Here is a 25,408-nt window from a genome sequence, read left to right as displayed (position 1 = left end):
AAGGTCTAATTAACTTACATGTCCAAAATGGTACTAACCAGGCTTGATAACTTCTCCTGGGTTTGATTTGATAAAAAGTTGCCTTCCAATTACAAAGCACTTGCTAACACAATTACAAAACACTTGCTAACTAATTTGCTAAACAGCAATCAGAGTTTCTTGCCTTAACAGAAACTATCTGTACAACAATGTTAACCAAAGAAAAAAAGGGGGTCTAAATTAAAGGATGAACAGTTAAAACAGCTAAGGACTCAAGGAGAAGTTATTTTCCAATTCATTGAATTCCTTCGAGATCTTAGCCCTGCAAGATGGACACATGAAACCAACTGAGGGCCTGTTCTAATAGACTGAAGTGAACTGAGCTGAACCGAAATGAAATGAATATTTTATAAGAGAAGGAAATTAGGAGCGGAGCTGAACTGAACGAACTGAGCTGATCTGAAAATAAACGTATGAGAACAGGTCCTGAGTCTGGTTGTGGACCTGTGGTTCAATGTCAGCGATCTCATGAGAGAACTCTACCCCGCACCAGACACAAACAGTTGTAGTCAGACAACTGCGAGCCAATTCTTGAGGAAATTCTGATTGAGATTTTAGAGGGTCATCAAGTCCTAGTCCTAAACCTATATTATTTCCCAGATCCATGGATACATCATAGCAAGTAAAATTGCATTTGCAGCTTGATTCAAGATGGACCAAATAGCAGGGCATGAACTAGAACATCAACTTATACTCTTATAAAGGAGTCATGAGGTGATTGTTTCCAATAGGTCAACCTCCGAAACAATTCCTAACACAATTACAAAGCACTTGCTAATTTATTTGCTAAACAGCAATCAAGAGTTTCTTGCCTATAACAGAAACTAGCTGTACAACAATTTTTACCAAAGAAAAAAAAAGGGGTCTAGGCTAAGGGACGATCAGTTAAAACAGCTGAGGGCTCAAAGAGAAGTTATTTTCCAAATCATTGAATTGTTTCGAGATCTTAGCCCTGCAAGATGGACACATGAAACCAACTGAGTCCGGCTGTGGCTCAATGTCAGTGACCTCATGAGAGAACTCTACCCCGCACCAGACACAAACAGTTGTAGTCAGACAACTGCGAGCCAATTCTTGAGGAAATTCTGATTGAGATTTTAGAGGGTCATCAAGTCCTAGTCCTAAACCTATACCTATATTATTTCCCAGATCCATAGATACATCATAGAAGGAAATGGAATCTTCTCGGCTCATATCATTGTACTTGTACATCTGAGGTTCTATGACATCCAACTTCAAGTACTCAAGCCCATGCACACTTTCAAGATTCTGATCAAGACTGCATATATCTTGTCCAGCCTGCAGGTAAGATCAGAAACCCACAATTAGTCTCTTTTACTAAACAAAAAGCAATGCAAGCATTTATCACGACGACATATCCACAGGAAGAGAAGAGCTCATCACAGCAAGTAAAATTGCATAACGGAAAAAGTAATGCATGTCAAAGACCAAAATAATTACATTTAGACCTTAAATAACCCAGACTCCAGAGTCTCAGACCAATGACTGGTTGAAACCCATTTCATGATTGATCCAAAATCCATCAAACGCAAATACGAAGCAGCTGGACATTAGGTATGCCACACAAAAAGGAAGTCTAGATAGACAATACACCCAGCAATGCAAGTCTAACATTTTCCAAGGCTAGGAAGATTGAGAGATCAGAATTAGCTGGAGATCACAGACATCAATAATCAGAATTATTACCTTTTCAAATATCTCGTCAAATGTTGATGAAGAATTCGCTGGTACTTGAGGCACTGTACAGTTCGACTCATGATTTTTACCAGAAATAGTAACAAGATCACTGTCATAATTTTGTGCATGTTTGGGCTCGGTCATATGTACACCCAGCTGAGTCTTTTTGCCAGAAGAATCATAATCAGAAGATTTCTCATTGCACCATAAAGGATGGATATTAAGCAAATCCTCATCGTCAGCAGCGGTATTATTGCATCTACCATTGCAACTGACTTTTTCAGCAATGCCACTTTCAGCAGCAGGTGTCATTGTTGTTTCAAAGCAAGAATTCTTCTCAGAAGATACTATATTGCGGATAAAAGGCTGCCGCTTTATCTCTCCGTCGACAATGGATATCTTGTTCATTTTAGCAAGTGGATTTATCTTCATAGACAAAGTTTCATCTTTTTTTACAGCCTTTTCTATTTCACGTTCATCAGGACAAGTTGCTGGAACGTTGATATCTACGTCAGCCCTAGGTATTTCTCCCGTCTTACCCTGTGGATTTTCTAAGGACAAAATTTTGTCTTCACCAATGTCCTCCCCTTCATGATCACCTATCGAAGAATCTAAGTGATTGGCATTTGCATCAGTCACTGACATCTCACGAACTCTATTGCATGATGGATGCAATTCTTTGGATGACAGTTTACCTTCCTCAGAACCATTTCCCCTTAGGGTATCATTAGGACAAGCACTTGACTTACCACTCACCATCTTACAGCGGCGATACAACTCTCCAGTAAAAGATTTTCCTTTACTGCAGTGTTTTCCCATAGTTACTTCATCTTGGCAAGAGTTGCTTTTAGACATTTGATCAGTTTGTTGCATATTGTAAGCCACAATAAACTGATCAACATTATTTACACAGGAATGCTCTTTCACAAACACCGGACTATTGTTGGGCTGATTTGAACTTTGAGTAATTTCAACCAAAGCATCCACTCCTGGGTTGCTGATGCCGGAGGGCAAACTCTCCATGCAAGGAGCCCTTGCATGGCCATTCAAATGAATAAGTAAATCCTTGGGTGTTTCGATAGAGCCCTTAACATGATTTCCTACATGGCCTAGATAGCGGCGCCTTTCTTCAAATACTTTAGGACAAAATTGGCACCCATATTTTCCATCTTTCATTATTACTCCATCTGACACGGATAATCCAAGTTTACGTCTCCTCTTCTTCTTGCAGTCACTTTTTGCATCTTTTACAATAACTTTATCATCCACATGCTGGCAGTTGGTTTTTCCATCTTTAACAATTACTTTATTGTCCAGATGTTGGCATTCAGTTTTTCCATCTTTTACTACTTTATCTTCCAGATGTATATCGACACTGTATCTCTTTGTTGTCTTTCGGTGAAGCGTGAACATGTGCTGCTTATATTTATCCCTTTCATCAAAACTTACATTACATGAGCGACATTCATATAAGTCACATATCCGAACATCTGGTAGATTCTCGATGCCCAAAAGTAAAGCATCCGTCTCATGTTCAGTAGGTAAACATACACTATGTAGAGGTGAATTTGAAAGGTCCATCATGGAGTTGCCATCCTCAGAGATCATGCACATATGCTGTTGGATAGAAGCATCCTCAATTAATTCTGATAAGCAACATATATATAACATCAAACTTGCAGAAGATTAGAACTTACATTGACTGAATCTACTATTTGAAGTTGCTGAGATTCACCCCTAATGTCCCTCACAAGTTTAGCATCATTTATCCCAAAATAAGATTGTAGATACGATGATACCTCCTTGCAAGATAAAAGTTGTTCTCCTGTTGGACTGCAGTAAGATAATAGTGAAAAATAAAAAACGACAATCTTCTTCTAAATTGGATGAATATCTAACTAATCCAAACTATGTGATGGACAAGATCATTCTATCAATTAAACTTGCTTGAAATGACCATATAAAGCATGCCTGTAGACTTCATGACATTGATGAGAATCAGACAGGGATTCAAGCCGCATTATCAATAACCAGTCCCTTTAAACTCTTATATACACTTTACTCATGATCAAATGAGCACTAATCATTATAATGAGCACAAAATACCCTTGGTTCACCTAGAAACCGAGTGTAAATAACACCACCACCCCCCCCCCCCCACCCAACACACACACACACACAACCCCAACTTAAAGCTCGTTATGCCACTTTTTACAATTCTTTGATAAATAAAAGTAAACTTTAGAAAACAATGAAAGAGAGTTCACACCAATGCAAAATTCCTAATGCAATCTTCACCTCACCTTGTATTCCAATTAATATATCAACATTAAAAACCAAGAAATTATATAGATTGATAAATGAATTACTCTATATAACAACACTCACTAGCAAAAATGAAGGGATAACTTCTCCCTTCACTCTTAAGGCAACTACCCAAAAAATGTACGGAGTAACATTTTTTTTTAACATAATTCAGCGAATCATAAGCCAATTAATCAAAATTTCATCAAATTTATTTAATTTGCCACAATAGAGCAACAATGATACAGACAAAATTCGACCCCGTAATTGGTACCACCGTACCACCCTTACAAGTACACACACAAATCAGATAATAATTGCATCAAAAAAAAAATAGCAGATTAATGTACAATTCATGCATGTCAATTTTCCGCAAAAATTCACTTAAAATCACATAAATTTCTAAACAATTTTACAACCGAATATTCAGGAAATTGGAAATGATAAAAATAAAATAAAATAAAGAGAGAGAACATTACCTGAGGTAACGACGACAATAAGGGAAAAATTGACCACCCTTGCGACGCAAAGCGACGATAATTTTCCAACCAACAGGCAAAGCGTCGCCTAACAAAGAAGCGTCAACCACCCTTCTTTTCTTCCTTCTACTACACCAATCACCTTCAATGGCACCCAAAACCTCCAACAATTCCTCCTGTTTTACTCTTCCTTCCGCCATCTTCCTCAACTCCTCCGCAAATGGACCGCCGTCATTTTCTCTCTCCTCAAGCGCCGCCAAGTCGACGACCACCCCATTTCTATTAACAATCTCAACCGCCGCATTCTCATTCTCCTTCCTCCTCTTGTGGGGCCCACCATCAGGGGCAGAATCGTCAAATTGGAGGCGTTTCTTAAGGCAGGAAACGATCATGTTTGATTCGAAACGTTCCTTGTTGAGGAGAGAGAAACGGTGGCGGCGAGGGTGAGGAGAGAGAGAGTAGGTTTGTTGGTGGGTGCTTTGAGATGGGTTGATGTAGAATTTAGCGGCGGAATTGGAAACGGTGTCGTTTGATGGGGTTGAAGAGGAGAGAAGAGAGAGAGAGTGGAGTTCTGAGTGAGTTAGGGATGACATGTCAATGGGAATAATTGGTGGGATGATGAAATGGTGGTTGCCACCTTTTTCGGTGGTTACCTCCATTGCCGGAGAGAGGAGAGAGAAAGTGTGTATGTTGTGCAGTGTGCAGTCCAGGTGGGAGACGACAGTGGACACCTGGATGTTGATGCTTGAGAAAGGAGCTTTTTATAGTGAGAGAGAAAGATGTGTTGAGTTGAGTGTTGAAAATTGTCAGTTCATTTTCAGCGTTATTTCTATGTGTCTGAAATCTGAATTGTAACACCCTCGGTCTCCTCTCTCCCGCACCTCTATCCCGAATTTCCGACTCACTCTGTTATTCTTTTTCTTTAACTTCCGTAATTCCGTATTCCGTTCTACGATAGATTATACTTTCGGGTGTATCTAGATCGCCGGTGGTAAACTTTTTTTTTTTTAGGAAAGATCGCCGGTAATAAACTAATTCACTTTGTTTTTTTTAAAATAATTTGCGTTGTGTAAATAAGACATTTGGATGTGTAAGCTGAATCGTCGGTGAAACCAACTCTCTTCTGTTTTTAAGTGTGGATTATATACTTGGGTGTATCTGAATTGTTGTCGGTAATAACTGACTCACGTGTTTTTCTCGAATCTGACATATATTCTGGTGTATCTAAATCACTGGTAATAACTGACTCACTTTGTGTTCTTCTGAACCTGTTACTTAGATATACATTCGGGCGTATCTGAATCACCGATAATAACCGATTCACTTTGCTTCCCTTATATCCGACATGTAAATTATACAGACATGTGTATCTAAATTGTTAGTATTAGCCAAATGAGTATACCATGATATTTCCAACTTATGACCCTATACTATTATTACATGTTTTCGACTCTATTCGTTGTAATTGTGCTTAGAGTTTCTTTAGATAACATTTCGATCTTAACCCACTATATTTTATTCATTTTTTTCGGTGTTAATTGTATAACGTAAATGTTTTCGAGGCTAAAACAATAGATAAACCAGTATAATTATTTTATAATCATGATCTTTCCAACTTCAGTAGAATTTTATAGCCATAATCTTAACTTATGATATATTGACGGTCCCTTAGATCATCCCATCCCAATATAGTTACCCGTTCTTTAATTGTCTTAATGTTTACCCAAAGTCAAGGTTACTTTGAATATCATCTCAATTCTACTTACAATGCCTCTCTCAAATCCTTTAAAGTGGTGATTATACACTCAAGTGTATCTTAAACAATGTTAAAAACCAAATGAGCAGAATTTTATGACACCTTGATCTCCTAGGTAATGGCAACTACTGCTCATCTTTACCGTGATACCCCTTTTTTTTTTTGGTTTTGTATGAATGTTTTGGAGGTAAGATATAAAAATTGTGAGTTCATGCATGAGTTAAAGTTAGATGACATTTACAAAATTAGAGTGCTGATGATTTCCATGATTAGGAACTAAAAAGGCTATGAAACATCAAATTTACCGTGTATTGAGCTTTTGCTTGCATACAAAAAATCTTATATAAGATTAAATACTATGTATATCATGTTTTGATTTTGGATTTATACTTATTGTATTTTAGTCTTTTGCACGTGTAATGAGGATATTATCTATAATTAAGTAGATACTCGTATTTAATTTGCATGCATGCTTACGACAAAATAATGTAGTATGTTTCATCTAATGTTGCAATCATCTAATTTGGCAAGTCTCTTAAAATAAGTTGCATAAGCTTTGACGGTTAGAACGAGGATCGAGGAGGGGGAGTTTCATAGTCTAATTAAATAAAACCAAACTATAAACTTGTCATAACTATTTTCACCACGACAAATTGTATACCAGTTACCTATTCTTTTGGTTGATTCGTGTGCACATGGATTCAAAAACAATTTTCATGTGTAAACAAATGGATAAATATAAGACCAAGCACTAAAAATCAAAACATAGTGTTTAAGAAAAATTCAAGTAAATAAAGGGAAATAATTCAATGTGAAAATAAGGTTGGCAAAATAATATTCAAGGAAATTTGTTTTTTCAAAAGTTTCGTAATTAAAGAAATTCATAAAACCAGTGTGGAATATTGATTCAGCCTTCGTAGCAAGACGATGAACAATATATTGATTAAGTAATAACTAGAATTTGAATTGACGATTTCAATAATATTTCAAGAAGTTTCTTATCTATACATATGATTGCATGTTTTATTTCATTTAAGAGGATAATAACTTTAATATGGAGAAAACAATAAGCGGGACATAGATGAACATTAACGACACAAGCTTTATATTTTTTGGATGTTTATGCATGGAACAATTACAATTCTGTTTCTATATTCAATGTTTACCCTAATGACTAATTAAGAAGCGAATGAATTTAATTTTTGATTAACAGTGAGTAATGGATTAATAAAAGGGAAGAAAAGGGAAAACAAATAGGGTAAACTTTTAAAATTTATTCTATTATTTAAATTTAACAATTTTTGGAGGAAATACATGAAATCGTATTGACTTTGCGAAGTAAATAAACAATGGACAACAAAGAATTAAAAAAATACACTCTTTTTAGGTCGTTCATACTTCCTAAATCCAAATGCATCTCAATTTCTCGTCAATGGTATGTTGCATCTAGTCTATAACTCTATATATAAAGTACTCGTATATCATAACATTTATGATCCTTTTAGTAGACAAGTCTAACTTTTGACACACGAGACAAAGCAACAAGCAAGCCCAATCTAACCTCATGCATGATAAGCTAAAAGTAGAATATTAAAAATAAATAAATATCTATTACATTGATTAACGTATTTTTCTCATGACATTTAAAGTTATACTGTATTATTTTAGTGAATCCATTTAATCTCTACGTAGTACTCTATATTATCTAAGTGAAGGGGGGATGACTTTGGTGGCCACCTAACAATGCAATTGGCTTAGATGGAAAGATGAATAAATGATAATTAAAATTACAACTGGAATGGAAATTAATCATTGACAAATCAGCCATATTTGGCATGGTAAAATTTGTCACTAATTATTCAAATAATTGCCATCACTTTTTGAATTTCAATTAAGGAGATACAATCATTGAATCACAAATGATGGAATGCTAACAATTAGTAGATTTTGTTAAAAAAAAAAAAAAACCCAATTAATAAGATTTTATTAAGAGATTACAATCAGATAATTAACTCAACTTTGTGACTGGATGTGAATGATTGTAGGTAATTATGAATATCATCAATTTTTCCCATCCCTATTTTCACAAGTGCATGAATAATACAAGTGTGCATATGCAAATATGCAATGCGTTGAATTTGAACTAGGATTCACATGTCATCGAAGAAATTTCTTCCGATTCATAAAATACTTGCAATTTATTGTACAATTTTGATATATGTTATTTTTTTTTTAAAAAAAAATATGAAAAAATGCTAAGCCTTGAACACAAAACACATCGTGTGCTTATATATATATATATATATATATATATATTACGGAGTATATGCAACTCGGACTACCTGCAAATATCATTATCCATTTTAAAATTACAGAAACAAAATAATTTTCAATTAGCACAATTTCATGATCATAATATTCATATCCATAACTCGAACTAAGGACCTGTGATTTACTGAACTGAGCTAAAGTAAACTGAATTTATTGGAGTAAAATTGCGAACTGAACTTGAATATTTTATGAGTGAAGGAAATTAAAAACTGAACTAAACTAAAATGAATTGAACTAAAAAAAAGCGAAAGAGAACAAACCCTAATTACAAAAATATCATTACCCATTTTTAATATTAAAACAAAACAATTTCCAATTAGCAAAATTTCATGATATAATATTCATATCCATATTACCGCATCATAATTCCTTCAAAAATATTCATATCCATATCATTATGCAAAAATGACCGGCATTAATTCAAAAATTTTCATAACCCCCAAAATTATATTACCGCTAAAAGGATAAAACCGACGCATTAACTGAGAAATACGACTAAGCTAAACGGTTTTCGTCACTTTGCAGTTCAACAGCGACACTTTTCTCCCCAATATCACTTTTAACAAATTCACTACAAATTAAGCCATTTTTTACACTAGGAGATAGAAAATTCTGCAGATTTCCCCTTCAATCGCCGAATCGTCGTATCACTTGCTGCAGATTTCCTCAATTGGTAATTTTCTTCTCTCTCTAATTTTCAAATTCTAGGGTTTTTTTTTTTCTTTTTTATTATTATTTTTTTGTTTCCTGCTGATTTTGTTGGTGTATTTTTATGGATTTTGTCTTATAAAAGTTGTTATTAAGGTAAGTGTGTTCATTAAAGGGATTAAAAACTTTTGTGATTACATTAAGAGATGATACTAGCTAATTATAGACCTGTTTCTGGGTAGTAAATTGTAGGAATTGGGGATTTTGAAAGTTATAAACATGTTTTTTATGAGCTTAATTGTTAGTTAAAATATTTAAAAATGTAGGTTGTTACTGATTAGGGTTTATAGTGACTAGTGAAGTGGGAATCAAATTAGCCATTGCGAATTTCGAGTGAATTATAGCATTGTGAGTAATACAGATCATACAGTGATATTCAAGTGTATATTCTAGATCAGGAGGAGTGGTATTTTGTGTATTGCTAGTATTCTGTAGCAAATTTATGGGATTAGCTTTGAACTCGGAAATTTTGTTGAAGTCTGGAAGGTATTATAGGTTGCAATACATTAGTTTTATCATGCAATGGGAATGAAATTAAGGCTGAGCAAGATGTTTTACATACTATATCAGCAGAATATGTGATGAACATGAAAAGGAAACAACTATGCTTCCTTAGTTTGCAAATATAGGGTAAGTTAGACTAGTAAGGTGACAATTAAATCCGATTGAAGGTAGTGCATGTTAGCATTGTCATAGACTTATAGTGTCATGTAGTGGTTTTATAATGAGGCTTGAGAATTTAGCTGGATGTTCTTGTTGGCAATTATCTATTGACATGTGAATTGGCAAAGTTGTGAAATACTGCTAATATGTATAGTAATAGTAGCAATTGCAGCAGCTGCAGGGGTTCGAGGTTTGTACTATTAACAATAGTTTGTGATTGCACTTTGAGTATGGACCACTTATTAATATTTATGCATCAGCAATTATTAGTATCACTTGTCATACAGTGATGATTGACGCTACCTGAAATATCATGCAATCTGCATTCTTACAGTTATATTACTGCTTTGGTATAGGAATTTTCTTATTTGTGGTATTTCCTTTTTTCAATCTATTTTAATAGAGCTGCATTAACATTTGACTGTAATCTTCAGATGATTGTTTCAGCAGAAGCTTAATGTACCTGGTAATATAATGAGTTATCGAAGTAAAAGAACAAGAATTGCGGCTACTCCCAAAGTCAAAGACACAAAGATTCCATCAGTTGAAGATGTTGTTGCACAGGTAGTCCAGGATGTTGCTGCTGCAGAAGCGCAAGACGAGGAGACCCTACGCAGTTGCAACCAGAGGACAGACCAAGCTGCAATGAACCAGCCATCCCAAGCTACGTATACTCAGGAAGATGATGTTAGAGCCAACTTGCTAAAAACATCAACAAGAGAGTCCCTTGCACCTTCGCCAAGCCAACCATCTTCCACTGACCCATCTTCCCGTTTTAGAGCTGGACGTAGGCGATCCATACGTGCTAAAGATAATGGTGTTCAGCCAAACCATGGTGATGCTCCAAGAGGAGCTCAAGCTCTCGAGACCCAGCTTAGTTCAAGCTGCAACACATGGATAGACGATCCTTCAATGACTGAGCCCAGACAAGCTACAACTACAGATGATGTCAGGCCTAGCAAGAGAAGTGTTGCTGAAAGACAGTTCCATACACCTCCGCCAAGTCAACCACTTCCTGCCGATTCTCCTAGCCAACTTAGAGCCTCAAAGAGGCAGTCATTTTGGGTCCAGGAAGATGATGATGAGCTGTTCCAGCAAGGGTTGTCACAAGGGAGGCACCCAAAACCAGCTAAGTGGAGTGATGATATAGAATTTGATGAAATGGAGGAGATCGAGATGAGGGGTAATACTTTGTTTCCTAGAACTTTTTAATAGATAATTGGCAATTTTGCGTAGCATTTGTGTCGATAGTTTAAATTGCAACCTTTCTCTTTTTTGTTTTGTTCTCCCTAAAGTTTAGTTGCTAAGATTTTCACTGTGCCTATATGTTTTCCTCGTGCCTTAGTTTATTACTTTGTATAATAGATTCAGTATGTGGTTGGTCAGTGATAATACTCTACTAATGTGTTTGGGTGGTGCTTGTGTTTGTGTATCAGAGCTTATAAGGCAGAAAACATGTCATCTTACTAAATAATATTACTCCTTCCTAGTAGGTTTGCCCTCTTCTTTTATGAAAATATAATTAGGCTGTATCTAGTTCCCTTAAACTTTTACTTCATCTTCCCCATGAATGGTCTTGCAGGTATATCATTGAGTATCGCATATCTTATAATGCATGTCTTCCCCGATTGACTCTTTAAACATAATTCTATTAAGTTTTAATGATTTAATCTTTTCAAATACCTGTCTCTCTTACTGTGTTTTCTCAACTTGAATAAACGTAGTGTCATCTTGGAGCTTGAGTCTTGACATTTATATGCTTGGCTCTCATGTTGTATCATAGTCAGTGTACTGTTCTATTATTGTTATAGTTTTTTTTTTTTTTTTTTTTTTATTATTTTATTTATTTATTTATAATAACTTTCTGTTAGTGGATATGATTAGAAAAAAAATTTCACAAAAAACTTCCTTACAAGCTACAACATTTTTTATCTTCCTACAATACAAAAGTTTTGGATCAGTTCTTTTTTATTTAAGGTTATAGTACTAATCCCTATGATGTCATGCATTTGATGTTATTGCTAAATTTTCGAATGTGCACATGTAATGGACTGATTTCTGTTTCAATATTTGTAACTAAATGGACAGTAATTAGATTGAAGGCTTGATGATTGTTTGAAAGATAAAAGCTTACAAGATGAGTCAATAGCTTGAGGCTGTTACTCTCAAAAGGGTAACTTGAGGCTACCAAGCTCTAAACAAGTCTAAAACTCATCAAAAAGAATACCGTTCCCCCCCACCCCCCCCCCCCCCCTCTTTTCTTATAGTTCATATATTACAAGCTTACTACAAAAAGTGTTTCTCTCTTGATTGCTATTTGTCTTTTACTGACAAAAGGATCAAGCCATTAGAACTTCAGGTTTGTTTTTGTTGCCTCTTGTTGCTGCTTTACTTTGTGGAACATTAATGACTCTTGTTTTCACTTCCCTACAATGGTGTTCCCTCCCTGGTGGCCTCTGTCTTGCAGCAGCTTATGCCTTCTTGTATATGTTTGGATTGGTGAGTCCATCACAGCACTTCTGCGTGACTTCATGAGCATTGTCAATCATATTTTCTGAAAATGTAATTTTGCTTGCAAAGTCTTTTTTTTTTGGTGTAGAAATTCACCAGTCTTTTCCTTTGATTCAGACAAGAAATATAATAATTCCACATCTATGAAAGGATACAATGAAGCATTTTCTTATGGGGACCTCAACAAGTCACATGTAAATGATGTAATAGACTAGACTAATGGGTAGGAGTTGTGTGGGCAATGCATAAATGGCTGCTAGAATTTGCTTCAAAAGGAAGGAAGCCAGTGAGTTGAACTGAGAAATTCTATGTATAGAGGAAACCAGTGAGAATGAGCATGGTGAGTATTACTGAGTGCTTTTTTAAGCTTTATTTTACACTTTGGCAGAGAACAAGCCTCTTACAAACCATTTAATGCAAATGTCCATCTTCTTCCTTAAATTGCCTGCCCAAAATTCCAGTCTACTATACTCCCTGATATGATTATTATTAGATCCTTAATAACTAGTACAAAAAATAAAAAAAAAATAAAACCCTAAAAAGGAAACCTAACTCACTATTGTTCTAGCTGGACAATTGGAGCTTGTATGTGGTATTCTAATTTTGTTACATGTGTTTGGTTATGTGATTCTATGTGGATATAAATACAGGATATTGCTGTTTGTAAGTATATGCTAGAAGAGTTTTTCACCTTTTTTTAAAAAAATCTTATTTTGCTGAGTTATAAATTAGATTAATTTAAACAGATCTAGAAGGGAGGCGTGGAAAGAAGGGAGGAAGAATTCTTCCTCGGCATGTTTGGTCTCTTCAACCTGGTGTGAGGTTTGTGGTCCCTGTTAATGCATTTGACCAACCAGTGAGGAAGGGGGGTCATGTGCTTGTCAAGTTCCTAGGGGATGTAGCAAGGAATGGTGAACTATGTCCTATTGGTGAAGTGAACTGGCATAAGGTGGATAAAAATTGTAAAGTCAACATTATAAACTTGATTCGGGTAGGCTTGTCATATTAGAATATTACTCTTATCTTTCTGTTCTTCTATAAAGCATCCATATTGATTTTATTATCTCACTGTATTGCCTTTGATTGAGCTGGTGTTTTAGGAAAAGTTCGTGCTTCCTGACCGAGACGAAATTGACAAAAGCATTCTTAAACATGTGGGAAAGAAATGGAGGGCTTATAGACACGAGCTTAAGGTGCAATTTAAAAAACCTGACAGAGCACAAGAACTAGTGGCCAGCATTGTGCCAAAAGGAGTGAATTCTACCCAGTGGTTTAAACTTGTACAATACTGGTTTTCAGAGAAATGTCAGGTACCACTTATATTTCTTTGTCCTCACCTTTGTGTTTTTTTTTTTCTTGCTAAGCGTGTATTCATTTTATCTCAGTTATTGTTGAGTGTGGGCTGAATTTTGGTATTCAGTTGGTTAAGGTACCTATAAAGTACTTCTTTCGTCTCTTTTTAGTTGACATGTTTCTTTAGTCACGTTTGCCAATGCACAACTTCAATCGTTAAAATCTTTTATTACCGAGCAGCAAAAATTATAAAAGGTTGATATTTTGAAAATATATCTTGTGACGAATCTTACAAGACCCCACATGATTATATTTTTCATTACGTATATATCACAAAAACGGTCAAAGAGAGGTGTGTGATTGTGTGAACAGTGCTAAAGTCAAAACGTGTCAACTAAAAAAAACGGAGGTAGTATGTGTTAAGGTCTATTTTATGCATATGGATTGTTACTAGTTTCTTTTTCACAGTTCTTATCTGCCAAGGGAAAGGAAGCACGGGCTCTTCAATCCCATCTTCACACTACAGGTGGCAAAAGCTTTGCCCGGAAGAGGGATGAATTTGTAAGTTTTATACAGTATCTGAAACATGTACAAGGAAGCAACATATTATAATTGTTTAGTTATTCTCGTTTTTAACTTACTGCCTTATTGGTGCATAGGAGAAGACACACGGAAGAGAGCCAGGAGCGTTGGAATGGTTCGCTCAAACTCATCTGAGAAAAGACGGAACATATGTTGAGGACTCTTCCAAAGAATTCTTGGTATGAATCTGCTAATGATTTATAGTGCAGATTTGAACATAAAAATTACTTTCTTGGTTGTAGCAACTGGAGTTGTCAACTTTGGGGGGGGGGGGGGGGGTAGTGGAGCATGCTCAGTATGAAGAGGAGCTGCCAAGTGCCAACTGACAAAAGGAAATTTAGTCAGGGGAACTAGGCTTGTCATTAACATTGATTGGGCAGCTATAGTTTTTTTTATTTATTTATTTATTTATTTATTTTATTTTTTATCTTTTTCTCACGCTTTCTTCTTGTTTACATTATCCATATCATAAGATTGGTTCTGCTGTGTTTTCTATATTGACTCTGTTCATGAGTTGTGGTAAGTGTCACTTCTGTTAATTTAGCTCATATTGCCCTATGTTGGGACGTGGGAGGGTGAATTTCAAATTGGCTGCTGGCCAAATTGCATAGAAATTATCCTGTAGAGGTGCAAGGAAGTTGATTAAGGTTTGAGTGATTCGGGTGGCATTAATTATCAAAATCAAACATGAAATGCTGATGCCTATATATATATATATATATTTATTTTTTTTTGAAATTTTAGGCTCTCCACATCTTCGAAGGCTCATAGCAGTCTTAGATTCATTTTTATGACCTGATACCTTTATCATGATATGATGTTGGAGCATTTGAGTTTGGCTTATCAAGCTGTCTTGATGAAGTCAATGACTGGAAATTGTTTTCTGGGACCAATTAACTAGCGAGACTTTTTTTTTTTTTTTTTTTTTTAATAATTGCTTGATATATGAAGGAAATTCTCTTTAAAGCTTTGGATTAAAAAATTGTTTATATTATTATAATTTTTGTAATGAATTGAGGTACTCCCTCCGTCCCTAAATTACATTCCTCCTTTCTATTTTTGGTAAGTTTTTTTTAGTAAATCAACTCTCTTTTTCTGTTTTATATTTAATGCTTTCTCACTCATCCTTACCTAATCTCACTCATAATCCTTGTGCCAAATTACAATGAATATGATTGGTTAAAAATTTTCAATTAGGAGCATGTGATTGGTCCTTTTTTTTTTTTTGCAAAGGATTGATGACATGTCATGAGAAATAACTAATCTATCTTTGTACTTCCCATTGCATTATCTAATTATTGTTATTTGTCTTATTCTTTCCTCCTTAATTACCGTGTAAATTTCCAAAGAGGAAGGTAATTTAGGGACGGAGGGAGTATAATATTGTTTTTTGCAAAGTAATATGTATTCCAGCTTAAAGGCGTTGGAGAGATTACTACTTGTCTAACGCTTTTAAAGAAATACATTTGTAAAGAGAAATACATTTGTAAGTCTTTATTACCTTTTATAATGATCTATTAATCAATGATGTCATATTGGAATAATGGTTAAAATCTTGCTTTACATTTAATTGGTCACATGTTCAATTCCTATCAACAACAATGTTTACTTTTTAAAGTGAAGGTTTGACATGATTAGAAGCCTTTGTCTAAGAGGAGTGTGCCACGTGGCACATAAACTCTCTTAGGAACACTTTAATATATAATTATAGATTATGATGATTGTAACTAGGCTCACAACATAGAAGTTTAACCAATTTTATACTGCCTAGTAAAGAGCTTTCTTTTCTTTCCTTTCTTTCTTTCTTTCTTTCTTTCTTTCTTTCCTTTTCTTTTTCTTTTTTTTAATTTTTTTTAATTAATTTATTTATTTTTATTTTTATTATTAAATAATTTTGTTGTATTTTACTTTTTTAAAGTGACCAGTGAAATACCTATTCTGGGATTGCTACTCCAACTCCAAGCTTAAATGTACAAGCTTTTATGTAATTATTTTACTGTTTAATAGGATGCTGCTGCAGCGCTGGTTGCTAAACGTGGTTCCACCTCTTCTCCTGCCGAGCGTATTGCCATTGAGAATCAGGTTTTTAATGAGCTCATGTACTCTGATGACGACGAGAGATGCCAGCGACCTATTGGATATGGGTTTGGAGTCAATAGGAATAAGTTGTTTGGGGTTGGTGGAGAGTTGAGAAAAAGAGGATATCTGGCATTGGGTACTTCCACAGAAGTTGGGAGTGGCTCCCGAAATAAGCTATTTGGTATTGGAGCAGAGCCAAAGAGAAATAATTACTCTACATTAGATACTTCAAAAGAAGTGGAGAGGTTGAACTTTGCGATGGAAGCTATGAGTGAGACCAATGAAGTTATGCAAGCCCGAATTCAGATGCAGTCTCAGCAATTGAAAATGCAATCCCAGCAGTTGCAAATGCAGTCCAAGCAGATGGAAGGATTGCAATTTCAACTTCAACAAGTAACTTCTTTGCTGACCAAGTTTGGAGTGATGCTGAACAATCCACAAAATGATCCTACGCACAGAGGGGTTTTTCGTCAAGGCCCCAATACCATGAATGCACAGGTATATAGCTTTGAGCTTTATTTTATCTCCATGTTCTTCTTTGATTAATTGCATATAAGCAAATCAGGTATTGTCTCTTTCTTGGTTTCTTATGTATTTCTTAACCTATTCTTCTAGTTAGATTTTGTAGATTATAAGTAATTGTTTAAAGGGAAACTCATATCTTTAGAAGTCCTTGTGTTAATGAAAGTTGGTAAAGTTGCATCAACCAAAATGTTTATTTTGTTACTTTCACTTGCAATTTTCTTCCACTGCTAATAGAACCTAGTGTGAATGAGTGGAGCTTAGACTTAGGATTTCTGGGAGGTAAAATCCTAGCAGGCATGGTTGAGAAGGGAAGAGTACTTCATTGATGAGGAATCAGACCCCTCTTTGGCATATGCTTAAAACCCAATCAAATCCTGCTTTGTGCAGGGCCGAAGAGAAATTAGACCACTCCTTGGCTTTGCTTTACAACTCAATTGAATACTGTTTTGGACAGGACTGTAAGATGTTCTCAAACATGTGTAGCTTACCCTAACAAATTAGAACATTTACAGAGGTTGCTTGACTTGTTTCTGATCTAGTTATTTTGGGATTCTTACATTTCCTTGGAACTGCACTATCATCTTCCTTGGTTACTCCTGAATAAAGTTTAAGAGTTAATGTAAATGTTTGTTGATATTACTCAATCTAAATTTAAAAAGATAAATTGAAATGATAGAGAGCAAGGGAAATCAAAGAGAGATGGTTAAGTAGCTACTGGTTTTCCTAAGCTGTTCAGAATGCAGATGAGCTGAATGGATAATATAAAGAGATCAGGAGGTATTAAATTTCTGATAGTGTACACTAGGCTATTTTCTGTTTTATTAAAAAAAAAAAAAAACATTGAGTGTATCTAGCTCTAGGAACACCCAGGTTTATAATGGATTTTGCACGAATTCTCATCTTTCCCTTGACTATCTACAACATTAGGGCCTAAGTTGATAGACTTGATACATGTTCCATGTGCCTTTGGTTTGCATGGACTTAAAGCTTACTTGTATTGAAATGTTCACTTTATGCAGTAAATAATTCTGTTAGTCCTATACTCTCCTTTTTATGCTGTAAACCTGTAAATTACCTTCGGAGTTTGGAATAGGACCCCTTTGAAATTACACTTCTAAAATTTAACCAATGGTATTCTGCTGAAGTGAGCTACAAGGATTATGTTCACAAGTAGGAAGTATGCTGACATTTTTTTATACCTTGAAATGTCCCTGTTGATCCTTACAACAATGTTGTCATGTTTTCTTTTGTAGTAGATAGTGATGGTCACAGTTATGTATGATGCATCTTCTGTCCATCCTAACTTGAGTGGGTTAATATACTGGTTGACTCATTTTGGTATCCTTGGTGATTAATAGGTAGGGAACTAGGGACAGTTATCAGGTGGTTGGATGCGAATACCCCCTTTCCCATACCTATATCCACCACCTACTCACTAACCCATGAGGGGTACAGTTTCGTCACCCATACCCACCACCAATGACCAGTACAGATTCATCACCCACCATACCCACCACCCATGTCAGGTACAGATTCATCATCCATACCCACTCCACTGCTTAATTGGACATCCACTGCCCAATTAATCTCCCCCCCCCCCCCCCCCCCAAAAAAAAAAAAAAAAAAGTGGATAATCACCTATTATCCATCCACTAAATGAAATTAAGGCCGTGGGGTTGCTGGTTTTATCCTGGATAAAATTGCAATTAAAAAAAAAAGAAAAAAAAGAAGTATTTATCTAACATTAAACTTGATACATGATAATATAATTGTTTTAAATGTATGGGTAGGGCAGGTGGATGTTGGGTGGGCAAGATTTAAATCCCACCACTTACTACCCATGGCGGCTACGAGTGTATTACTTTTAACATGCATGCCTACACTACCAACCATTCATACTCTCATACCTATACACCCATACTTGCCCCAACTAGGGTGTGTGGAATCCACTTACTGCAACACACTAACTCAATGTAACAGTTTTAAGGAAAAATAAAGCAATAAAGAAGCAATTTTTTAGAGAAGGAAGCAGTTGATTGATTAATGAAAGCTAAAAATGGAGTCTTGGATCTGAGTGACTTCAGGCCACCACTCTCTAGGGAGCACCTTTAGGGTACAAATCTCCTTAACCTAGGAATTACAAAATGACTGCCTACCCAACACACCCCCCCTTCCCCTTTCTTATATTTACACAACAAGCCAAGAACAGAAAGGACAAAAAGGCAGCTGTCACTGATTGTTAGGAAAATTCCCCTGCTCCTGCTGTGCTTGAGGTATTTGGTGTGCTTGTGTCAGTCCCCTCCTTCCCCTACGCTTGTAAGTGATCCATTCCTTGTGCTTGCTCTTCCCAGCATACCCAGCATTCGTTACACTTACTCAATCAATCATACCCACATACCATCCCTAGTTACTACTAGGTGTCCCTCCAGGCCTAGATATTAGTTAAAAGTGGGTGTTATTTACGCCTATAGTTTATTTTCATTCCTCGTTATGTCCCAGTGTCGATGAAATTTCTTTAATACCAGTTCAGTCATATAATTAATTGTTTCATGCGTGTTTTACTTCTACATAATTCAAGAAATCTATTACTAGTATATATGTAGTCTTCATATAAACAATTATCCCATCGATTTCAACCAATGTGTCAGCTGTTTTCCAGTGGGCATAACGATGCTGTAATGTGCGGTAAAGGTGATTTTAGTTGACAGTTTGAAGGAAGCCTTTCATGCTTCCTGTTTGAAAGAATTATGATATTATTTTGAATGTTGAAATGAGTTTTCTTGTCCATCTGTGGGCTATGATTCCCCCCCCCCCCCCCCCCCTCTTTTTTTTTTTTTTTTTTTTTTTTATTTTATTATTATTATTTACATTCTGCTGTTTTGGGCAGTGTCGGTTGTCTTCTAAGTGAATCTAATGAAGCATGACAAATATGCTAGTCTTGTTTGTGCTTGTAATGATTTCGGATGCCCTGTGTAGCTGTTTGTAATTTTTTGGTAGCTCAATACATGCAGACAAATTCAGTTCACTGATTTTTGTAGACACCTCAAAAATTAAAGTTTTTGTTTGCTTTGAGAGCGTATATGTATTCTGTTTTCCAATATTCAACTGTTTCATGTTAACATCATATATCACTGATTTGATTTGTTTGAATGGATTGGGTCATTCTTCCTATTTGTTTTTATGTTTGTTTTTCTGAATTTCTATAGTACCTATTTTCTCACATGTGGAGCCATCTTTAATCTCCGCTATGAAAATAAGAAACAGAGTATATGGTGTTGCATACTATGATAATCCAATAGTGGACTGAGTCAATGTTTCTCAATCTGTTTCGAAGGTTTCGGAAGCTTCATCTGAAGATACTGACAGTGACTCTGACAGTATAGAGTGGGACTGAGATCAGCGAGGTAGACATCTGCTGCTCTAGGCATAGTTTCATATACAAGTATGTTGCTTCTACCTTGTATCTCCTTATTGTGACATTAACTGATGTGTATTTCCTTATTGTACTATGGGTCATACATTCATATTGTGTAACTATTCTGTTTATCTTTTCCTGTCCGCTCTCTCAAACAAAACCCTAAAAAGTGTTGTAATTTATTAGTGATTATTCAGGAAGTAAAGGAAGCTGAATCAATCTTGTGACTAATGTAAGTAGTCATTTTAGAAGCTTAATTTTGGAACTTATATGTAGTAGAATAAATTCTTAACAAGAGGGGAAGCTATTAAGAGGAAAAATATTTTGGGTACATTTTAAGTAGACTGACAATGGAACTTACATTTTTTTTTACATGTATCACTTTGACTGATGTTATTATATTATTCACATAACTTTTACTAGTTTTGATGATTTTTATCTTAAGAAAAATATGTTTTAATGTATGATCTTGTTAAATTCATCACAACATATACTTTCAGAATATCAACTTATTGTAATTTTCACTTATTGTTAAGTAAAATAATTGATAAAAATACATCGACAATCGCGAAAGAAAAATAATGCAAAGTAATATGGCACCACCTATCTATTAGTGATTGGAGGGTCACAACTAACAAGAGAATCAAGAAACCTCTTTAGGGGACCTTAAAGGCTTTCTTGGGTTTTAAGTAGGCTAGCAATGATTTTCCTTTCCCGCAAGGTTTCTCACTAACTTATCAAAATTATTGTAAGATGAACCTCCAGGTTTTGTAGCTTCGTCCGTTTTCTTCTTCCATTCCATGGCTTTTCCCTTCAGTTCCTTCCCTTTCTCACCTTCCATCATATCTCTCACTAGTCCTTCAACTCCTTCTCTCTGAACACTGTCTTCTTCCATCTCCACCCCAACTCTCCATTCCTGCCCTGCATATAGGCTATTCATTTGTTGCTCACCGATAAACGGCCAGCATATCATGGGCACCCCTTCGCCTATGCTCTCCAAGGTAGAATTCCACCCACAATGAGTCAAAAACACAGCAATAGAAGGATGTTGAAGCACCTTCTCTTGCAGGCACCAGCTCGATATCAGCCCTCTATCTTTGATCTCCTCCCTGTAACAGTCTTCAGTTATGATGTTCGATTCTCCTATAACAAGGTCAGATCGAATAATCCATAAGAAAGGGTGCTTACTGTTTGCTAATCCCCATGCAAACTCCTTTAATTGCTCCGGAGTTAATACAGCTATGCTCCCAAAATTAACATAAATGACTGATTTTGGACTCCTTTTGTCCAACCATTCTAAGCAATTATCGTCTTCCTTCCATAAACTCCCACTAAGAGGGAGTAGCTCTTGTTCATTCGCCTGTTGGGTGAGCTTTGGGAGAGGGCCAATGGTGTAAATATTCGTTATCACCTTCCCGATTTCTTTCAAAACTTCGCTTTCTAAATCGTCAAATGTATTGAGAATTAAGCCTGCGGCAACTTTTGCATTTCTCGCTGACTCTGCCAAGTAGTTGAAGATTATTTCATTTGGATCTGTCGTTCGAAGAAATGTAGGAAGGTGCTTCATTCTAGCCTCTTTGATGAGTCCCGGAACCCACTCAATCGATGTGTCAAGATACCCATTTGTAAGGTAACTTTCATCTGCCAAAAATACATTGAGGAGAAGCATTAGATTTGGAGGTAATCGATAATACCTCCTTATGACTTTTTGAGTTTTGCGATTACCAACCTAAAACTTTGACTATTAATATCTTTAATTTGTTTTTTAATAAAAAAAAATTTTAAAAAAAAATTGAAGCAAATAAAGACAAATCTAATAAGATCTTATATGGTTAATTGGTTATAATCTCATTATGATGTATTAATCACAAATGATAGTAGTAAAAGGACAAAAAAAAAAAGTGAATAAAGAAAAAGTCCAAGTTATGCAATTAAAAAAAAATCAGAGGAAGTACTTATTAAGAAAATATTAAAATACATGGTTTGTCAAAAAAAAAAAAAAAAAAAAAAAAAAAATTAAAAAAAAAAAATTTTAAAAAAAATTTAACATATACTTTTGCTTATTCTTAATGGATTTGGAAATGTAGTAACAATATACTTTCTTCTTTTTTTCTTTTTCTTTTTATACTCAATTCTCTTGATGGTGATAAGCTAGATTATTGATCAACCTCTACCTAGCTAATCACATATCCTTTAATATAATAATCAAGCCTTAAATTTATTTGCCTAGGAGATAGTGTTGACTTTTTAGTTGCATAAAAGAAGAAACAGAGCTACCAAAATATTTGTGAAAGTGATGTTGGTGTGCGAGAAATACCAGTAATATAATACTTTTTCCGTTTTTAAATACTTGCTCCATTTATATTTTTTGCACTATTTATTTGTCTATTTTGACTAATGTTTGTGATTTATACATAAGAAAAAATATAGTCTTTTGGGTACTTGTTGGAATCATTTCAATAAATAGATTATTAATTTTTAATTGTTAGAATTTATAATTATTAATAATTAAAGATATAAGTGATAAAATATTAGCATCGGCATATGTGTCTAAGATAAATGGAGCAAGTATTTAAAAACGGAGGGAGTAGCATTCTATACCAATTAAGGAAGTGTTGCACCAATCATTATAAAACGGATGTAAGAGAAATGTACTACAATATGACAATATACTACGTGTGAGTATATGAAATGGAATAAGTAACGTGAGTGTCTTGTTAATGTGTACTTTAAGTCCTACAATATGTCAATACACTACATATGAATGTCTTGTTAATTAATGTAACAAATCATATAACATAACTATTAAAAATAAAATAAAATCATATAACATAAAAAATGAGCACATCATGTTCTCCGTCTCCTTTCGAAAATAATTGTCAAATCTATGACTAATTTAGGAAATTTTACATTATCCACCTTTTATAACCATATTTTTGTAGAAAACCACCTTATAATTTTTTTTTTTCGTAAAAACACACTTTAATCTAATTTTTTTTTGCAAGGCCACCTTTGGCCGGAAAACAGACTTTGACTCCGAGGTTAACTCAACCATGTGCCTCGCATGTGACACCCTTAAACCACTAACCAATTTTCAGGCGGCCAATTACTTTCCACAGCCAACCAAAAACCCATCCAACCAATTTTCCCCACCCACTGCCAACCCCTACCCCGGCGTCGGTGATCCTGCTCCCTTCCCTTTCCCTTAACCCACAAATTCTCTCTCCTCCTCTTCCACCTAACCATCATCACTTCCTTCACTCTCACCACCCGAACCCCGAGATCCACCACCACCCACTTTCCTAAAGCGCCGCCCACGAATTCTCTCTCCTCCTCTTCCACCTATAGCGTCGTCGTTCGATTTATTGACTCAGACCTAAACTCCGTCGTTTGTCAACCACCTTGGATATTGCGCTTTAGAAGGTATAAGAATGGGTTTGAGAGTTGGGTTTAGGGCTTGATTGTTGGGTTTAAGGACAGGAACGGGGAAAGGGAGGGGATACGGCCACCGACGACGAAGGAGGGAGGTGGTCGCCGGACACTGGAAGGGGGTGGGGGCTGGCAGTGTGTGGCTAGGGGAAAAGGGAGGGTTAGTGGTTTTAGGGTGTCACGAGGGAGGCGCAATATTTGAAAATTTTCAATTATTAAAGTACGAGTATTATTTTTTTATAATTATTTGAAAGAAAAATATTTAGTCTTCTTTAAGTCCGTTAGATGCTTACATTTTAGAATTTGGAAACATTTTAGAATTTGGAAAATACGATGTGACAATAATTTCTAAAAGAAAAAAAAAAAGTAAAACTAAGTCTTCTTTTCCATCCAATTTAAAGTAGGATTACTCTCTCTTTAACTAGACTAAATCGAAATACACTTTGTATTTTATCAAATATATATGTGTAAGGCAACTTTTATAATATATCCGCCTTAATTTAGTTGTCACAATAGTATTTCAAATTGCACCTATAGTGCAAGCATGCGACTAAATTTAGATTCCCACATAATAAATATTACTTCATTCTAGAGAAGAAAGTTTCTACAATTACCTTTTAGAGGGAAGTCACCTCTTTTGACAAGTTCATCATATTGCATATACCCAAGCATACCACAAGCACTAGTAGTAAAAAAATGCAACAAAGGGATCTCCAATTCTATGCAAACTTCAGGTACAAAGTTCATCATAGAATCCGAAATCACGCTAGTGATAGGAGGAGTATCAGGAGATTCAAGAAGCCTCATTAGGAGACTTCTAATGGCCATCTTCGGCTCCCCTTGAACAGCTTGAAAGGAATAACATAGCTCATGGAGGTTGAATACGCTACGCTTATTATCTGGTGGTAAGCCATCCGGAATAACTTCAATGCTGAAATCATTGAAGCCTTCAAGAAAGGGTGATTCCGTGGTGGAGGAAGAAGCTAGTCTAGCCACATTGAACTCAGTAAGCACCATTGTGATGTAAACTCCCCTCGAATGAAGGAGATTCGCTAGTTTGAACATGGGGTTTATGTGGCCTTGGAATGGAACAGGTACACAAACAACATGAGGTTTATTGGTTGCCATTAGACTCACACTCACACTTCTATCTTAGAAGGGAAAATTATAGTTTTGTTGTAAAATGTGGTGATTGGTGAAGTGCAAGTTTATGTTCATATTTTATAAGTACGATTGTATTTATGTAAGGGCAGTTGTTTGTTGAAGTTGTTTGTTGAGATAGTATCCGCATTGATAAAGCAATTTATGTCAGAAATACACCACGTGTTATTAAATATATGAGTAGGTATCTCAACTTAAATACTACCTCCGTTACAGGTTATGTGCAGCGATTTGACATAAAGCAGAAAGGGAAAATGTCTAATCGTTGCAGATAAACTGTAACGGAGGTAGTATATGAGAAAATATCTCAAATGTTATTCCATTTATTTCAGAATAATCGTAACAATTTAGTTGATACGTTAGTCAATCTACAATTTTGATTAATAAAATTTACTCTTAATAAAACCTACGGAGTAAAAAGTTAAAATTATGAAA

The 25,408-nt window shown here is 35.4% G+C and overlaps 3 protein-coding genes across 4 annotated transcripts; 1 reads left to right on the top strand and 2 right to left on the bottom strand.

Moving 5' to 3' along the window:
• Nucleotides 1–710: 710 nt before the first annotated feature.
• Nucleotides 711–5,869, bottom strand: LOC145560360 (uncharacterized). Its single transcript, XM_081621609.1, has 4 exons — nucleotides 4,521–5,869; nucleotides 3,435–3,570; nucleotides 1,747–3,354; nucleotides 711–1,338 (listed from the first exon to the last, which is right to left on the bottom strand). The coding sequence occupies exons 1-4, from the start codon at nucleotides 5,177–5,179 to the stop codon at nucleotides 925–927; spliced, it is 2,817 nt and encodes a 938-aa protein (XP_081477735.1). The 5' UTR covers nucleotides 5,180–5,869; the 3' UTR covers nucleotides 711–924.
• A 3,157-nt stretch (nucleotides 5,870–9,026) lies between these two features.
• LOC145559024 (uncharacterized) lies at nucleotides 9,027–20,751 on the top strand. 2 transcript variants are annotated; one of them, XM_081620424.1, is made up of 8 exons: nucleotides 9,027–9,280; nucleotides 10,429–11,161; nucleotides 13,236–13,480; nucleotides 13,590–13,799; nucleotides 14,251–14,343; nucleotides 14,442–14,543; nucleotides 16,372–16,941; nucleotides 20,303–20,751. In XM_081620424.1, the coding sequence occupies exons 2-8, from the start codon at nucleotides 10,453–10,455 to the stop codon at nucleotides 20,360–20,362; spliced, it is 1,989 nt and encodes a 662-aa protein (XP_081476550.1). In that variant the 5' UTR covers nucleotides 9,027–9,280; nucleotides 10,429–10,452; the 3' UTR covers nucleotides 20,363–20,751. The 2 variants fall into 2 exon arrangements, with proteins under 2 accessions (XP_081476550.1, XP_081476549.1); XM_081620423.1 differs by having other exon boundaries at nucleotides 9,028–9,280; nucleotides 10,413–11,161.
• A 33-nt stretch (nucleotides 20,752–20,784) lies between these two features.
• Nucleotides 20,785–25,136, bottom strand: LOC145559025 (7-deoxyloganetin glucosyltransferase-like). The gene is made up of 2 exons (XM_081620425.1): nucleotides 24,427–25,136; nucleotides 20,785–22,024 (listed from the first exon to the last, which is right to left on the bottom strand). Exons 1-2 carry the CDS (start codon nucleotides 24,938–24,940, stop codon nucleotides 21,078–21,080), a joined length of 1,461 nt encoding a protein of 486 aa, XP_081476551.1. The 5' UTR covers nucleotides 24,941–25,136; the 3' UTR covers nucleotides 20,785–21,077.
• Nucleotides 25,137–25,408: the final 272 nt, after the last annotated feature.

Source organism: Chenopodium album, chromosome 9 (assembly GCF_948465745.1).
Source record: "Chenopodium album chromosome 9, dcCheAlbu1.1, whole genome shotgun sequence".
NCBI lineage: Eukaryota > Viridiplantae > Streptophyta > Magnoliopsida > Caryophyllales > Amaranthaceae > Chenopodium > Chenopodium album.
The sequence above is the reverse complement of the archived record's forward strand: the minus strand, read 5'-3'. Positions and strand labels throughout refer to the sequence as shown.

Coding starts and splice junctions, on each gene's coding strand:
- LOC145560360 (XM_081621609.1), bottom strand. CDS start 5,179: ATGGAGGTAACCACCGAAAAAGGTGGCAACCACCATTTCATCATCCCA. Junction 3,571..4,520: donor TATTGTCGTCGTTACCTCAG/GTAATGTTCTCT, acceptor ATCTTACTGCAG/TCCAACAGGAGAACAACTTT. Junction 1,339..1,746: donor TTGACGAGATATTTGAAAAG/GTAATAATTCTG, acceptor TCTTACCTGCAG/GCTGGACAAGATATATGCAG.
- LOC145559024 (XM_081620424.1), top strand. CDS start 10,453: ATGAGTTATCGAAGTAAAAGAACAAGAATTGCGGCTACTCCCAAAGTC. Junction 13,481..13,589: donor ACATTATAAACTTGATTCGG/GTAGGCTTGTCA, acceptor CTGGTGTTTTAG/GAAAAGTTCGTGCTTCCTGA. Junction 14,544..16,371: donor ACTCTTCCAAAGAATTCTTG/GTATGAATCTGC, acceptor ACTGTTTAATAG/GATGCTGCTGCAGCGCTGGT.
- LOC145559025 (XM_081620425.1), bottom strand. CDS start 24,940: ATGGCAACCAATAAACCTCATGTTGTTTGTGTACCTGTTCCATTCCAA. Junction 22,025..24,426: donor AGGTGACTTCCCTCTAAAAG/GTAATTGTAGAA, acceptor TATTTTTGGCAG/ATGAAAGTTACCTTACAAAT.